This window comes from Polypterus senegalus, chromosome 2, assembly GCF_016835505.1.
Source record: "Polypterus senegalus isolate Bchr_013 chromosome 2, ASM1683550v1, whole genome shotgun sequence".
In the NCBI taxonomy this organism is placed as follows: Eukaryota; Metazoa; Chordata; class Cladistia; order Polypteriformes; family Polypteridae; genus Polypterus; species Polypterus senegalus.
Genome location: NC_053155.1, coordinates 175,483,130 through 175,501,854, shown reverse-complemented (window position 1 = coordinate 175,501,854; position 18,725 = coordinate 175,483,130). Strand labels below are relative to the sequence as shown.

The following is an 18,725-nucleotide window of genomic DNA, read 5'->3' as shown; positions in this document are numbered from 1 at the left end:
GGAAAGGATGTACAAATAAAAATTCTGCCTTGGACAGATGAATGGGTAGATTTAGCAGGCTTAATTCTGTTTTTAACTTCCAAGAATTTTGCAAAGGAATAACTTACTTTATTCATTTATTAACTTACCTTGCTCCAACCTGAGTATGGAAGGCAAAAAGCCTGCTAGACCCTAGGAAAATCAAACAGAATATTAACCATTTGGTAGATTATTTTTCAAGTAAAATATATTTTTAGAATACTCAGATTTCACAAAGATCTCTAATTCTTTAAGGATGATTGCTCCCTCAGCTAAGTACATTACTCCTAAAATAAGTGCCACCTGTTATAAAAAAAACATACCTTCCAGATTCAAGGCTCAAAAACAATTGTGAGGCACTTCAGAGTTTAACTTTAGAACGACTACAGATAGGTTGGATGTATAACAAAACTGTATTCAAGATATAAATGTTTTACTCTTCATAACAGGAAGCATTAGTAACGTTGTTAAACAGTTTTCTCTCAAAATGTACAGCTCTGTTTAAATATATCACAGGTTTCCATGTTTTAGTTACAATCATGTCTCCCAAATAAAGAAATACAGTTTTCATTATGCACATACACAACCTTCTCTGTTTTCACTCTCAGATGATAGTGACAATAAGGTGCAGAGGGAAGATAACTGGAAATATTAACATGGAGTAGGTGAGGCACTTCAATACTTCACTGAAGTCATACACTCCCTTAAAAGAAAATTCAGTTATTTTTTTGGATCTGAGCTCAAAGTCAGTTAGTAGTGTGGAGAAGACTAAATGTCTGGATTGCTTTTTTTGTAGCTATCAGGCTTTAGGCCAAGTCACCCAGTGAATTATCCATCCTTCTGTTTTTTATTTTAACTCAATCCACTACACAGTCAGATTGTTCTGGAGCCTCATAATTGAGAATCAATGGGTAAAACGTAAGAAAGAGGACTAAATGAGACACCCTTCATATTTAAGATGTATTCATGCTCAACCACACTCCTTCCGAGCAATTTAGACAAGTAAATTCACATTGAACCATGTCTTTTGACTGTGGTAAGTGGAGATAACATGCAATAGTAAATTCATCATTAAATACGGGGGTCTTCCCAGACTGTCTTAAGACTGCTGTAGTTAAACCCCTGCTCAAGAAAAATAATCTTGACCCCTCTGCTTTTGAAAATTTTAGACCCATCTCTAACCTGCCCTTTTTAAGTAAAATTCTAGAGAATGCAGTCATTTTGCAATTAAATAACCACCTCAATAAACATGCTATTCTTGATAAATTTCAGTCAGGTTGCAGAACAAATCACAGCACAGAAACTGCACTCGTTAAAGTAGTAAATGACTTGCGGGTAAATGCATACAGAGGCCATTTATCTGTTCTCATCCTCTTAGATCTGAGTGCTGCATTTGACACCATTGATCACAATATTCTTAGAAATCGCCTTAGTCAATGGGTGGGCCTCTCTGGTAGTGTCTTAAATTGGTTTGAATCCTACCTGGCAGGGAGAAAATTCTTTGTGAGTTGTGGTAATCACAACTCAAAGACACATGATATTCTATATGGTGTTCCACAAGGCTCTATCCTGGGTCCGCTGCTTTTCTCAATCTAAATGCTTCTGTTAGGTCAGATTATCTCAGGTTACAACGTGAGCTACCACAGCTATGCTGATGACACACAGCTGTACTTATCAATAGCACCCGATGACACCGACTCTCTCGATTCACTAACACAACGTTTTACTGGTATTTCTGAATGGATGAATAGTAATTTTCTCAAACTAAATAAAGAGAAAAATGAAATTTTAGTTATTGGCAATAATGGATTCAATGAGGTTATCAGAAATAAACTTGATGCATTAGGATTAAAGTTAAGAATTTAAGTTAAGACAGAAGTAAATAACTTAGGGGTAACTGTCTACTGTAACCTGAATTTTAAATCGCATATTCATCAGACCACTAGGACAGCATTTTTTCACTTAAGAAACATAGCAAAAGTTAGACCTCTTATATCATTGAAAGATGCTGAGAAATTAATTCACACTTTTGTTTTCAGTCGACTAGATTACTGTAACGCACTCCTCTCAGGACTACCCAAAAAAGACATAAATCATTTGCAACAAGTGCAGAATGCAGCTGCTAGAATCCTAACTAGGAAAAAAAAATCCGAACACATTTCTCCAGTTTTGATGTCACTACACTGGTTACCTGTGTCTTTCAGAATTGACTTTAAAATTCTGCTTATGGTTTATAAAGCCTTAAATAATCTCGCTCCATCTTATATATCGGAATGTCTGACACCCTGTTTCCTAAATCGTAACCTTAAATCCTCAAATGAGTGTCTCCTTACAATTCCAAAAGCTAAACTTAAAAGAAGTGGTGAAGCGGCCTTCTGCTGTTATGCACCTAAAATCTGGAATAGCCTGCAAATAGGAATTCACCAGGCTAATACAGTGGAGCACTTTAAAACACTGCTGAAAACACATTACTTTAACATGGCCTTCTCCTAACTTCACTTTAACTTAATCCGGATACTCTGCATGTTCAATTCATCATAATAACTATTCATAGTGGGTCTAAAATCCGTACTAAACCCTACTCTCTCTTCTGTTTATTTTTCCGGTTTCTTTGTGGTGGCGGCCTGCGCCACCACCACCTACTCAAAGCATCATGATGCTCCAACATTGATGGACTGAAAGCCAGAAGTCTACGGGACCATCATCATCAAATCCTTCCATGAGAACCCTAAATACATAGAGGACTGTTTCATTTATGTTAGGTAGATTGCCCAAAGGGGACTGGGCGGTCTCATGGTCTGGAATCCCTGCAGATTTTATTTTTTTCTCCAGCCGTCTGGAGTTTTTTTTTTTTTTCTGTCCACCCTGGCCATCGGACCTTACTTATTCTATGTTAATTAATGTTGACTTATTTTATTTTCTTACTGAGTCTTTTATTTTTCTGTTCTTCATTTTGTAAATCACTTTGAGCTACATTTTTTTGTATGAAAATGTGCTATATAAATAAATAAATGTTGTTGTTGTTGTTGTTGCAAATTCCACACAGAGTCCATCCCAGTAAGGAATTGAAAAGTTCTTCATTTCCTAAATGTGTTCACAAATGTAGAAGCCTGATATAAGCCTTTATCCACTTTATGCACATTCATACTTGTGAATGTTTATGGTTCATATGCAAGGGTTAACTTGGCCATCAAATATGCATAAAGTACATAGCTTCTTGAATTTTACATTCCCATTGATATTCTTATGCCCATTTCAGGTCACAAGGAGTCACAGCCTATTCCAGCAGCAGTTACGTTCAGAGCAGGAAGCAAACCATAACAAACAAATAACCATACTCATTCACTTACTTTGAGCAAATCCAGAGATACCAATCAACCCACAAAAAAGCTTCTAGGATATTGATAGATATGCTATGTTGGAAATGTTTTACTAAAGCAAAAAACATATTTTGAATTCAGAAAACATATATATTTTTTTAATTATGCTACATTTTTCAAATGTTTTAAGTTTATATTAGTATTATTTCATAAGATTTCATTAGCAGAGCTTATTCTGGCAGCAAAAGATTCCAAAACATTAACTATCTCTATACATTGTGCCATACCTTTGCAAAAATTTGTTTTTTGTGTTCTTTATATTTAATCTCGAGAACAAAGATTTGGTTAAAAAAATGTTGTTTTAGAGTTCATGGGCTTAAAGTAGAGAGTCCTCAATAATATGAGATTAGATGATTTTAAACAGATGAATTACACCATTTGTCATTCTTCTGAACAATCTTATTCTATTGAAGGCATTTAAGAAAGCTTTTGCTGCAACAAAAAGAACCAAACCTCCGTAGGGTGCCAGTCTATCTCATGGCTCTCTCACACAGGGCCAGTTCAGAGTTCTTGATGAATCTAAGGCACACATATCTTTTAGAATTGGAAAAAGAAACCCAGAGTACCTTCTGCATAAACACAGAAGGCATGAAAAATGCCTATGTGAATAGTGAACAGGCCAAAATATGAACCCAGGTCCCTGGATCTGCAAAGCGGCCATTGCGCCAACATGCCACCTGAAGAGGACAAACTTAAAAAAATGATTGACCTCAGATTTATTTAAAACTGCTGCACTTTTCTTACCATTTCACAGAATTCAAACATTTATTTCATAAAACACACACACAAGGTATATTACTAGCATTAATATCTGTCAGTAAAACTAATATTTATGCAGTGCTGCATGTGGCTTCCACCTATTTATGGATACTACTATAACTGCTTGGCTCATAAAAGATACATACACACAAATCTATCTACCTACATATAAATCTATCTATCTAATTAAATGTTTGCATTGATACTTCAATTCTGAGGGAAGAAGATGGAAGATGGAGACAAATCAAGCCACAATAACAAAGAAGGTGGGTTCAATGTCACATCTCCTGTTACATTAACGACAAGGTCATTGCAATAATACTAGAAACCCAGGCATCTACCAGAGTAACCAATAAATTGAAAGGGTGCAATTCCCACGCTGTCTAATAACTGTGTTACATTAAACATCTGTACTATAACATTACAAAATAGTATCTTTAGACAATATTTACAGAATCAAGATACAGATCCAATGAAACAGAGATTAAAAAGAAGAACCTGTTATAACTGTTAAAGGTATCTACTCTAAAACTAAAATATAAATAGTAGTACAGTTACCAAAGGTTGATTTATTTAACATTCCCAGTCTGTGGATATGTGAATGACTTAGCTGTCGAGCTTTAGAAACTGGAAACGTGAGTAGTTTCACAGGAGGGGAAGCGCTAGTCTTCATTCAACAGTCCTGTGGGAGGTAAATGATCTCAGCCCTGGGTGTGTTATCCGGCCTCTGAAAGATTTTGATGCTAAAATTTGTGAAGTTGAAAACGCACGCTCTACTGGCATCGAAGAGGCGCAGATTGATACGCAATAACAGCGTATCAATTGAACAACAGGGTGCGACGATTAATTACTTAACCTGTCCCTCAAAAACAAATAGTATTATTACGTGTTGTATTATGTACATCTTGTGCTGTTACCGCAGACTTCAGCTTAGATGAAACGCCGCGCAGCTACCTCTACCGAGCGTTTGTAGGCAAATTACCAAGGTCAAACAGACAATGTTAAATCTAAGATGTATCACTTCGTCTAACTATTTTTCTTATAAGAAACAGGTGTATTCCAAGACATATTTTCCTGCAATAAAAACGTATCAGCCCCGGTCACAAAGTAAATAATTACACTATACATGTTTTTAACGTAACACAATTTTTGCCAAATTTTATATTGCTTTTCAAAGTTTCAAAATATGTTATGTCCATTTGAAATTCCAAGCACTCCGTTCAGACTTACGTTTGATCTTTTTACTAGATCAAAAACATTCATTTGGTTCACGCCCGTTATTTAGAAGACCCCCTTTATCTTTAGGGAGCCGTGCAGCCAGACAGCATAATTTGATTTCGACAACCCCAAACCCCTAATGAAAGAGGGGGGTACTTTGGTGCAAACAAAAAATGGCACTTCACAGAATAAACCAAACTTATTAATTTAATAAAATGTTAAGTTGTTATAATATTAAATATATTTGTATTTATATTAGGATTTTTTATTAACTTATATAAATCGACAATGAACTGTTTTTGAACACAATACCCCTACGGAAGAAATGGTTCAGTCCAGGCACAGCTCAGTCCCCATGGAGCGCAGCTGACTGAGGCTCTAGAGTTGAGAAGAGAGTTTGTTAAGGATCATGGCGGGGAGATTGTCATTTCATTGCTGCCGGAATATTTCGTCCTTAAACTGGGTGAAAGCTGCACTGTTGTTTTTTATTTACCACCTGGCTGGTAAGTTCATACATTGTCCTTAATTGTACTTTTAATCTTTACAGAACAACATGATAAAGTTTGAAAAAGTGACCCTCGCGTTGCAGCGTGCGTTAGACCGGGAGAAGCCTAGGAAAACCAAGTTCGTTTTCTTCAATTATCTTTGACATGTGTCAGGCGGGACGTGTACTTCCAAAGACGTACCAAATATATACGTTAGTGGAGTTGTAATTTCAGAGGTTTTGGGAGCTGTATAGTGGTTAAGAACTTAGCAGTTTAAACTTTTAATATTACACGTATTATCTGTGTAACATTACACACGTATGCGTATTAGAAAGACTCGTACATCAGCATAATTCACAATTTAGTATCATACCTAGTAGAATGCTTAGAGGGAGTAGGCTTCTGTTGTTAAAATGTGTTACCATTGTGCTTTCTCGCCGTAATGAATGTGGGACATACGTAAGTGCGATGTTCAGGATGTAGCGGATTTGATGATGGACTGTGAAGTGCATATGTAGTTGTTTCTTGGTGGTTTTGTTTATTTAGTGATACGTGTGTTTCATTAAAAACCTACACAGATGGACTACAAAGTTTTCAGTCGTTCGAAAGTACAGTATATGCAATTCGACCGCCGCCTTAAAATGCATGGATTTACATCACTTTCCTAGGCACGCGCACATAGCCCTCTGTGGTGCACTCCACGTAAACTCTCTCACGTGCAAGAAGAACAAGGTACCCGCACAGTTGTATTGGGATTTATTATGTGTTTTGTTTAGCAATGTTACACACCCGTAATAGTTCAGGAGCAATCGCAGATTTCTTCTGAAAGTAGTATCCAGGCCTCCTTTGAGCCGCACGGGATTTCCAGGCAGTTGCTTTTCAGGGAAGAGAACCGCGTCTCCTCGTTTCCCTACGCTGTGGGATAAGGATGGCTTTGGGGGTGGCAGTCTTAGATTCGGTTTCTCGCAGAGTGACGTAATTCTGTTTGTGTGAAGGAATGGCAGAGCATTAGGCGTATGAATGTAGGAGCTACCATGGAAACTAGCGTAACGAGCTATAGGCGCAGTACCTTAAAACAGTGTGCACTTTTGACACAGACGACCTTTGGTCAAGAAAGAAGCTGTAAATCTTCAAACGCTGAAGCCCGATCTGATGTTGAATACGTTTTAAGCACAGGAGAAATTAGACAACGATCACATTTTAATAAAAAAAAAACTAGAATAACTTTTTTTTTTTTAAAAAAAGAGGAAAGTTCATCACGGCTGTTTTTGTTATTGCTGTTGCGTATCAATCCCGGTGCTTCCAGCCTATTTCAACTAAGGCAGTGTTGAAGTGCACTACGGTTATGATAGCTAGGTGATCCGTGTGATCACCGAGCCTCCGTTCGTTTCACTTACATTCACAACTGTCAGCAGCTTCCTTTCAGTGAATTCTGGCTTCTTTCACATGGTTGGTGTAAAACTTCTCAGCGAAGGATCGTGAAGAAAGCGAGTTGTGAAGCCTTATAAACGAGATTGGAGAAATCGGAGCGTTTTCGTAAATTACTCAAGATAGAGATTGACTGGAGAGCTACTTCAGTTTTGTCACCTGCAATTTCGTTTGATGAAAGAAACTGACAGTTTGAGGTATTTGGGACATTGAGGTTGAATAGGAACTGGGCGATTTGAGAGCAGCATTAAAATCTCCACACCAAGGTTTTTCAACGAGTTAATACTCTAGGTGACATGAATGATACAGATGGCATTGATATAATGGACAAGAAACTGCCTTCCGTTTTAAACTAATTACATATAATTAAAAAAGTAGAATTTTTTGGCATGATCATGTTGTAAAAGCACTTGTTCTTTCTCCGTATTATGATAATAAATATAGCAGTCAATAAATAAAAACTTACGGTTTATTTCTCAGTGAATATTTTTTTAATTAAATATAGAAACCATTGCTAGTTTGTAAATAATAAAAAAAATGTGCAAGCCATTTAATCTTTGAGTTAACTAAACTTGCAAACCGCAAGGTGCAAACGTCAGTGTCCAGTCCTACCAAAGTTATTCTATTCAGTATAAAACAGAACTGTCTTAACGTTTTTAGTATGAAATATGTTCCCTAAAATAAAGGTTATTTGACTGATGGGCTGGCTAGAAGTGAAATAAATTGCTGTGTTCTGAAAGCCAGAAGAAACATCTCCTTGAATGCACAAACTGAATAAACTTCACTTGATAATATAGCCCATATGCTGAGTTAAAAGAAAAATCTTGTTTTAGTCTGTGAAATTTATTTTCTGTAGGAGACTCTTTGTTTTTTTTTTTTGGTTTTTTTTTTTCCAAGAGTACAAACTGAAAACAATCCCTTGTAATGATTTTTAAGAATTCTTTGCCATGGTTTAATTAAAACTAACACAGCACTGCGATATTTTTGGTAAACCCTAAGCAATATTTAGATTTGTATTGCCTGTTTTTGAGCATATGTTAAGTGTGGCAATTCTTACTGTCATTTACATAGTTTGAGCTGTGGCAGTTTGACATTCTCATTGTCCCAGCGTGAGGCGATTTCTTCATATGCTTTCTGCTTCATTTTCTAGTGAGTGGAGCCTCTATGTTGCCAATTGGCTTCATGCCTGCTCCACTAGCACAGTGCAAACCAGTTACAATAAATGTGCATTCTATCTGAATGTTTTATTATGTAATTAATAAAATTCAATTTGAGTTGCTGTGACAAATGAATGGCAGAGTTTGGGGGGGGCGGGGGGGAAATAAATAAAAAACATTCTCAAACTGGTTTCTTTCAGGATTATTAGATGGTTCTTCAGAGAGTGCGTTCCTTCTTTATTCAGAGGCTTTTTGTGGTGATTGTAATAGTACACTCTTAAAAATAAAGGTGCCAGAGTGGTTCTTCAGAGAGATGCCATAGGATACATTTTTTCCCTCAGAAAATCCCATCCACACAAAGGCTTCAGAAAGATACTGTAGATTAGTAAAGGTTATCTGTGACAGGCTACATACAGTGAATAACCATCAATACATGGTCACAGGTTTATGAAATACAAATATCATAATTTTAAAAGGACTGATGCAGCATATGTGTGATGACATAAGCTAAATCCAGTTTTTCTTAAACTGTTAATATCCTGCAGCCGACAATACGTTAAAGATTTGTTTTTTTTTCCACCTACTTGGAAGTTTTTCAAAGTGTAAAGAACCAGTTTTAGAATAAAACGGTGCTTGGTCAAGCAATGGAATTACGAGGAACAACACAACCCAATAAAGAACTATATGGTGCCATTAAGGAACCATTATTTTTAAGAGTGTAATCACTCAAGGTTATGTGTGAAAATACATTTTAGGTTTAGTTTTTTTTTTTTGTTTTTTTTTTTTAAATATATATATGTGTGTGTATATATGTATATGTGCGCACACTAAGGTTGGAAGGTAAAGATTTTTACATCAACAAGTTTTTCTTTTGAATGAGAGGGTTAAGATGACTGAAAAGAGATCTAGTAGCTTCTCTTGACACCTGTTGAATTGCACTAGAATTATGGCTGCCAATGAGCTTTTGGAGACAGTTGTTAGAGGCACAGCTGCTGGGGTCAAGAAATGAAATGCTTCATATTTCAGGGGTAAGTGAGTGTGGTCTGGTAGTGTCCATGAAGCCATTTATGGCGTATGACTGAGTCCTGAGTTATTGTATTGAGCTTTTTGAGCCTGAAATGTATGAAGCATAGTAGATTTAATTCATAGTAGCACTGTATTAGAATGAATGAAAACATTTTTGTTGACCTAATTATTTATGTCACTCTGTTAGCCAGAGACATATTTCCCCGCTTTACTTTTTGAATGACCTTTGCCATTGGCTGCACTTAACTTACACCAGAGCTATTTGGAATGAATGATAGGAACAGATGGGCTGTGGAAGTAATGATACTGATTTTGAAGTTAAAAGTATGCTTTCTGCCTCATTTTTCTCTGTTTGCTAAAATTCTAAAATGTGGTAAAGCTGGAAATCTTTGTGTTACTATTGTCTGCTGTCCTGTTCCAGTATGCATGGTCTGAGATTATAAGATCTCTTATGTGGAAAAACCAGGAAATAAACCAATCTAGAACATCAAATATTTATACTTGCTTACATGACTGTTTGTCCTTTCCACTTGATTCCCAATTCCCATTCTTTTTGCTGACTAGTTTTGAAGTTTTTTTGTGGTCTGGTCTTGAGGTAGGATGTCATGAAAGCATCTATATTACTGTTTCTTTTGTCTTCATCAAAAATGCATATGCGGTATGAATAAGACTGTCATAAAACCAAAAGGTTGCAAGCAACTTTGACTGGGAACAATGACTCTTAGGATTTTTTTAAGCTTTATTTATACACAAGAAATGACAGTGATTAAAACTGGATGTGTATTTAACTCTTGCAATCCCCAATATTGTCTGTAAACTTGCGTTTACTCTGTCTTGTGAAGTTCTCTTACTATATGGGGGGTATTGCAACATTTAAATGAGGTTTTGTGACTAAACCTATTTACACAAATTTCATTTGAGCCAGGTGCTGAAAAAGATTTGCTTTTTCCTTCATTGCAATAATGGTAACATTTGAAACTTTTTCGGGTACTTATTTGCTGACAATGTACAAGTTAATCAGTTGTATAGTAATCTTTATGTTTATGGGAAAAAAAAAAAGATTTTCCCTGATTTGTGTGTGTTTCATGCATTCTACAATGATTGGTAAAATTTCTTTTGTTACATTGGCAAAATATTAACATTTCTTTGTTCTCTTAATGTTAAAAATCTGTCATTTTCCTCCCCCTTTATGAATACTTGATGAGACATTTTAATTTAAAGCCTAGCATAACTTTGTCTGCAGTGGTTTTCCTTTAAATATATTAATATGATTTGTATGGATTTGCATTCTTGCTCTTTTTTTTTTAAATGCCATATATAACACCTGTGAGAGATAGCTGGCAGCTTATCCTGGCCAATACATCCAGGCCGGTAGATGAAGTCATCCCTGCAGCATGGAGGTGCCTTGGATTCCCGCAGGGCATCATGAGAGATAAAGTTCGACTTCACAGCCTTGCTTGGTGCCATTGGAGAATGCTATAGGGAGACGCAGGGATTTCTATTTTCCCTATAGCCCGGAAGTTCTCCCAAGTCACGGGGGCGGAAGAACAGAAGTTCTTCCGGGCTGAAGAAAAATATGAATCTTTAACCCAGAAGTGCTATTGGATCACGTGGGCTGAAGGACAGGAGCACTTCAGGGTCACAGACTATTTAAAGGACTGTTGGGGAAACCCAGCAGGAGAGCCAGAGTTGGAAGTGTGACAGAGCTGCTGGGTGGAGAGGAGGATTTATTGTATTTGATTATTGTGTATTGTGGAGGTGCTTTGTGCACATTATATAAGAAATTAAAATTGTTTCTTGGACTTTTAATTGGTGTCTGGATGTGTTGTCTGTGGGGTTTGAGGAGCGACAGCGCCTTCTCCTGTCACACACCGTAATTTACTCCCTTTTGAAATTAATGTCCAACTAGTAGGTGCATTTATCAATTCGGTAGATTAATATAGTTTAATCAAGCTTGCATATTTATTTGAATTGTAGCTGGTCAGTGACAGTTAATTACCTCCTCCCATGCACATCATTAAAAAGAACTGCATAAAGGAATACTCAACCCTAAAATATTTTGTATATGTTACACTCTGTACTGATGGCTGAGAAGAATTTTTAATCATATGTTTTCATGCAGAACAGAGAGAAAATAGTTCATGATTAGGGCCCTATGGAATCTGTTTTATTTTTCACAAATTCTGTTTTATATTTAGATTTTTTTGATTTTCCGTTTTTTTTTTTTTTTTCCCCCTTGATTCAGATTTTTTTTTTCCCCTGTAAGTACCAACAGTTACAGCAAAACAATAATGAAATGGCACTTTACATTCCTTTTTAATGAAACGGCACGCTAGCACAACTGAACTTTATTTTGCAGTCCTATTCATCAGGTAGGAGACTAGATCCTCCATGTCGTTGTGTGCTGAGACTGCAGTAGGACAGCGAGTGCCCTCCAGAATTGTAAGTGCTGTTACTATTTTGATGCATCCTTCTGAGATGATGATTAACTTCATTTTTAGGGTTTAGGATATTTTTTACAGCCAGAGCTGATGTGTTCTCAGCCATAAAGAACTTTGTGTAGAGGTGAATATGTTCAGAGTGGTACCTTATTGATTAGAACCAACTATTCCACCTGGCATTTTCTGCCTCGGGGGTTCCTAGCAGGGTTTTTGAAGAAGGCAGACTTTACCCACATCACTAGAGATGCTGCCTCACTAAAGTATTTCTAGTGCTGCCAGGTCTCTCCCACCAATCTGATAAAATGACACAAGCAGGTTAAATGTACACTGTTAGGCATTACCCTTTTTAAAACCTCCTGGTATGCTTTCAGACAGTATGATGAATTGTCTATAGCCACTGCTAAAATGTCATTCAGATTCAGCTGGTTGTTGTGAAGGGACTAATGTGCTGCCTGTGAAAAGGTGGAAAAGTTGCAGCTCTCCATAAAGATAACATCTGCCAAAAAGTATTAGTCTTCAGTACCTGAAATTGTAATTATGTAAGTTATTTCTAATGAATCTTAAACTTTAAATGTTTACAGATTGAAAACATGCATCATTACATTTGTAGCTTCATCTACTGCATATCTTTAACACTAGAATTACCAGAGCCTACGAAAAAACTCGTAATTCCGTCCCACCTTAAACTGCTTCTTAAATCCCTTCACACCTCTCCGCCAGCGTCCTTTGTTCTCTAAATGTGCTGATAAAGAGAAGCTAGGAGCAGCCGGCTATTCCATCCCCCACCAATTTAGAACGTGCACGAACTTCTCTCAGCTCATGCCTTGATTGAGTATCTGGGAGTGAAGTGGAGTTTTAGAGTGGAAATAATAGATCGTTGTTTGGAACACACGCATTTCATGTCTGTTCCGTTTCTACAGTAATCTGTGTCAACACATTGTTAAAACAGAAACTTTTTTTATATTCTAGTAGTAGATGACAAAATGTAGGCATAAACTATATAATGTATGAAGCCTGAAGTCCAAATAGCAAAGAAACATTTTCACAAGAATAACACAATTGCACTTTTATTCAAACATATAACTGCAGAAAGAAAAAGCCGCCTTAACATGCGACATTGACACCAGTTTACTATAACTGACTCCGTGGTTCAATAGATACAGCCCCCGCTTGAGAATCAAGGGGTCACGGGTTCGATCCTGCGCCCCTCCGTTTTGAGAAGTAAACTGTTCTTAGTCTTACTGTTTTAGAATAAAACATACATTTGATTTCAGTCTGTAACAGCCGGTGCAATTTATGATCTTTGTAAAGGTTAGCTTTTTTTTTATTCACTTTTCACTCTCTCAGTCGCGTTCAGAATCAATCCATACAACCCCATCTGACACGGCTGTTTTCACTAAAGGCGCTATAGCTCTGCAGTGTACCACGATGCATACTAACGCCCGGTTCTGACACACAAGCGCTGGCGAAGCTGCCTTCTTCGTATCTCACCGTCACTTGCTTTTCAGTTTTATTGAGTGTTCCTGCCAGTCCCGCATGTTGCTGTATGCTTTTTCTTTTGTACCCAGGACATGCAGAGGAAAGAATGGTAAAGACCAGTAACCGGGCTATATGCAATCATCAGACACTCCCCATCTGCCCGTGTCTCAAACACAGGAACATATATTGGTGTAAAAGTATAACAAAAGTGCACTTTTATTCAAGTGCACTTTTTCCATCGCCTTTTCCTGTAAGAAGCAGTGTACACACTTCTCTCTATGCTGTGGTTTCTATTACACACCTGAAAGAAAGAGACAATATATGTGAAAATATAATCGCACTAATGCAATATTATTTGAAAGCGAACAGCGTCAGATCGGGTGTGAATTTATGCAGGAACTGGAAATTCTCTTCCCCCAGGGAAGAAAGTACAGTGTCAGGTGCTCATTCAGTGTAATAGAAACCATAGCACAGAGAGGTGTGTACACGGCAACAAGTACACGTGTCGTAAATGTAGGAAGGACGGTCCTTGGGTGTGTGGGAACTGTTAATATTTGAATGTGATGATTTTATATAGCACGGAATGAAAATCTGCACTTCTTAGCATTGCACCATGCAAGATGTCGTATCAATCGCCTACTGTATCTTGCTTTCTTTTTCTTGGTTATACAGGTAGTTTTGAATAAAAGTGCACTTGTTTTGTTTGCGAAATGAAGTGTCTGCGTGCACTTTTCGTGGCATTACACGTGTATTTTTGAGCATGCCCGTTTGAGCAGTATAAAAGTATTGAAAAGTATAACAAAACAACGGGCAGATGGAGAGTGTCTGACGATTGCATATAGCGCCGAACTTACTGCTCTTTACTATTCTCTCCTCTGCGTGCCCTGGAGTACAAAAGAAACAGAATACAGGCGCTATAGCTCTGTGCTGTACCACGATGCATACTAACGCCCCCACCGGTTCTGACACACAGGCGCTGGCGAAGCTGTCTTCTTCGTATCTCACCGTCACTTGATTTTCTTTTTATTCAGTTTTATTGAGTGTTCCTGCCAGTCCCGCATGTTGCTGTATGCTGGATATGTTCATATGTATTGTCTCTTTCTTTCAGGTGTGTAATAGAAACCACAGCATAGAGAGAAGTGTGTACACTGCTTCTTACAGGAAAAGGCGATGGAAAAAGTGCACTTGAATAAAAGTGCACTTTTGTTATACTTTTACACCAATATATGTTCCTGTGTTTGAGCGACACGGGCAGATGGGGAGTGTCTGATGATTGCATATAGCGCCGAAGTTGGTCTTTACCATTCTTTCTTCTGCATGTCCTGGGTGCAAAAGAAAAAGCATACAGCAACATGCGGGGACTGGCAGGAACACTCAATAAAACTGAATAAAAAGAAAAGCAAGTGACGGTGAGATACGAAGAAGGCAGCTTCGCCAGCGCTTGTGTGTCAGAACCGGGGGGGCGTTAGTATGCATCGTGGTACACTGCAGAGCTATAGCGTCTTTAGTGAAAACAGCCGTGTCAGATGGGGTTGTATGGATTGATTCTGAACACGACTGAGAGAGTGAAAAGTGAATAAAAAAAAAAAAGCTAACCTTTACAAAGATCATAAATTGCACCGGCTGTTACAGACTGAAATCAAATGTATGTTTTATTCTAAAACAGTAAGACTAAGAACAGTTTACTTCTCAAAAGGGAGGCGCAGGATCGAACCCGTGACCCCTTGATTCCCAAGCTGGGGCTGTATCTATTGAACCACGGAGTCAGTTATAGTAAACTGGTGTCAATGTCGCATGTTAAGGCGGCTTTTTCTTTCTGCAGTTATATGTTTGAATAAAAGTGCAATTGTGTTATTCTTGTGAAAATGTTTCTTTGCTATTTGGACTTCAGGCTTCATACATTATATAGTTTATGCCTACATTTTGTCATCTACTACTAGAATATAAAAAAGTTTCTGTTTTAACAATGTGTTGACACAGATTACTGTAGAAACGGAACAGACATGAAATGCGTGTGTTCCAAACAACGATCTATTATTTCACTCTAAAACTCCACTTCACTCCCAGATACTCAATCAAGGCATGAGCTGAGAGAAGTTCGTGCACGTTCTAAATTGGTGGGGGGATGGAATAGCCGGCTTCTCTTTATCAGCAAATTTAGAAGACAAAGGGCGCTGGCGGAGAGGTGTGAAGGGATTTAAGAAGCAGTTTAAGGTGGGACGGAATTACGAGTTTTTTCGTAGGCTCTGGTAATTCTAGTGTTAATTACAAAGCAAATGCAAACTAATCTACAAGACACTAAATCCGGGAATGAAACGGAGAGACCTTCTTTTAAGGGCTCGTTGCATCTGAGGAGAATCCTGCTCTTCTGCTCAGGCTTGTAGATGCCAAGTTTATAATGGAAGAGTCAAATGTGGACTTTGCGTGCCTCGTCACTGCGAGGCAAAACATTTATTAAATCCAGAAGCATTGTTGTTAATTTTAAAAGGGAACCCGTTTAACAACCAGTGCCGTTCACAATAACATTTTTCTATGGGAAAGACTGCTAATACCAGTTAAATAATTCGATGCACAATTAGAACTGCTACATAGAAGAATTACAGCCAAATGTTTATATCACTATGTTGAGAACTATGTGGTCTTGACTATCGGTGGTTTCATCAACTACAACATAAATTTTATTGCCACGAATCTTTCGAACGGCATGGGGCATAGTAGTTTGACGAAGACTGCTCTTATTTTCTGGCAGTGCGCCTCCTTGTTTACAACACTTAATGAAGAAAAGACGCATCTTTGTAATTTTTTCGAGTGGTTGTGGTATGGTGGGTCCACAGGTCAGATCAAAGGCCACTTTTTAAAGAAATAATTGCCATGAGGGAGCGTGGTAGTGTGGCGGGAGCGGGTAGCAGGTGAATTTGTGATGCGGATGGTTCTCGCTTAAGTGCACAGGTGAGGAGTCGTCCTCATCCATAATTGATGACTGTAGCTGGTAATTGCCACACCTGATCCACGTCCCCGTAATAAATAATAGAAGCCCTTGGGTGAGGAAGAGAAAAAATGGATGGAGGTGAAATAGAGAAGGCAGGAAGCAAGGTTGGAGAAAGCTGGTGTGTGAACGAGCGAAGGCCCTTGTAGTAGAGAACACCTGCAGCTGAACAGTGAGCCTGGGTGTTTGGCCGGCAGTTTGTAGTGGTTGCTCCTGCTGAGCATTAGTGAGAAACGGGTGTGACTGGAAAGAGCATGGGTCACCGCATTAGGCCGAGAAGGCAGCGGGAGTCAGTACTTGGGCTCCCCAGCGACCAGGGCACTCCCGCTGGGGCTTTCACTTCCCAAGTCATGGTCTGGTGAAGCCTACCGGAGCCAGGGATCGGAAAGGCGAACAGACCAGAAGATGAAAGTGGAGAAAGAAGATCAGCTGCAGGTAGGGTGGCTCCCCTGGTGAATAGCCTGGACAGGAGAAGCAGGGGAGTCACCAGTAGAAAGGCACCGGGATCTGTTTTAAAAGGACGGTTTCCAGCCATTATTTTTAACCTTGGTTTTTTAAAGGATTTTTTCTAGCGTGTGTTTTAACCTCCACAATTCACAGCTTTTTATTGGATTATTTATTTGAAGATTTTTTTTTTTTTAAAGCACTGCACTATTTATTTGGACACTTTTTGTTTTGAGTTTTGTTGTTTTAATAAAAGCACTTTGCACTTTTTGCACCATCCTCTTGCTTCATTGTTGTGCCTCACTGTCCAGCTCATCGGTGACATTACAGACGGTGTAGGGGTCAAGGGCTCCCAGAAGGGAGATGGGAGCATGGAGTAGAACCCGCATCGTCACAGCCGTATGTCTGACTTGCATGGCCACAAAGTCCTTCACAAACTGGCGTCTTGCATCTGATGGATTTTATTTCCTCTATTGTTACCTAAAGGGGAATATTTTTTTATATTTAAGTATATTTTCTTGCCCAGTCTATGGTATGCTGGCAAAACTTGCAGAAAAGTTGTCCAGATTCACAAATCGCTGGGATATTGGTTTACCCTTAATTTTGCAATTAAGCTTGTGTTTTAGTTTTTTCTATGTAGTTAGGGTATCTGATATTGCTCGCTTTGACATTTGTCTCGTGCAGCTAGCAAATTTGCATGTCTTTTAATGAAAAAAAATGCAGGAAACATGCACACAAACGGATAGGTGCACCACTGAATTTCTATGAAAAATTGCATTTGCTTGAAAAACAAAAGGATAATTACCTGAATGATAAATTAAATGATTGAATAATCTGTAGTTCTGTTGGGAAGTTTAATAACAGTTACCCCTTCAGTCTCTAAATTCTGGACATTTCCGTTTTTAAATTTAAGATCCGTTATGTGTTCCGTGATTCTGTCCATGTTTTCCACACCGCGTAAATCATAGGGCCCTATATAACAGAAATCAACAGTGACCAATGGTCTATAACAGCAAATGATGTGAAAAATGTTCATGCGGGGAGAAAGAAAGAAATTTGACATACTCATGTCACATAATCCATATGTCAATTACCCAGTCGTATTCTCAAAACAACTTTTTTTTTTTTTTGGCTTAAGATATTGTTTAACATATACCTTAGAGAAAATCGGTGCACATCACAGAAAAGAAAGCCTCATGGGACTGCCTTTTTGAATTGAAGGTCCAAGTTAACCCCTTATTTGTTAGTTAAGGGTCCTGTCTGTTTATATTTTCAAAAGTAAAAATTATAATGGAAAAAGCACGTTCAAAATATATTTAAACCCATGTTAAACATTCTATCTAACACATGTACATCTTTGAAAGAAATTTGTTAAAGCACATTCTTAAATGTAATTATGTATTTATTGTTAAAAATGAATGGCAACTCTAATGGCCCTGTATGGTTGAGTGGGTGAATGCACGTGCCCAGTAGTGGATTGCTTTATTCACTAAACATGGATCTTACCTTGTTTGTGAAGTTGCCTTGAAGTGGATTGCCTTGTTCTCTAAACATGGTTTAGTTTCAGTTTGTTCTAAAATGGGGTTTATAGCTTTTGATTTACATGCTGTTGTGTTTTTTTGATTGAAGGAGCTGTGCTGCTCAAGAATGTTGATGAGTAAACCATAAAGTGGCAAAACACAGAAGTTTTCATAATTTTCTGTGCAACATGTTGTTTTATCTGCTAGATGGCGGGAGAATACAATACAATACAGTTTATTTTTGTATAGCTCAAAATCACACAGGAAGTGCCGCAATGGGCTTTAACAGGCCCTGTCTCTTGACAGCCCCCCAGCCTTCGCTCTGAGAAGACGAGTAAAAACTCCCAAAAAATCCTTGTAGGGAAAAATGAAAGAAACCTTGGG

At 38.0% G+C, this 18,725-nt stretch overlaps 1 protein-coding gene across 2 annotated transcripts in view; it reads left to right on the top strand.

Annotated features, from left to right (window-relative positions):
• The first annotated feature begins 5,770 nt into the window (after positions 1-5,770).
• The window catches only part of nectin3b (nectin cell adhesion molecule 3b), a 531,994-nt gene continuing 519,039 nt past the window's right edge, over positions 5,771-18,725 (top strand). For both annotated transcript variants that reach the window (XM_039744956.1, XM_039744955.1), the window contains exon 1: positions 5,771-5,878. In XM_039744956.1, coding sequence (XP_039600890.1) covers positions 5,785-5,878 — 94 coding nt within the window. In that variant the 5' untranslated portion in view covers positions 5,771-5,784. The remainder of the gene's footprint in view (positions 5,879-18,725) is intronic.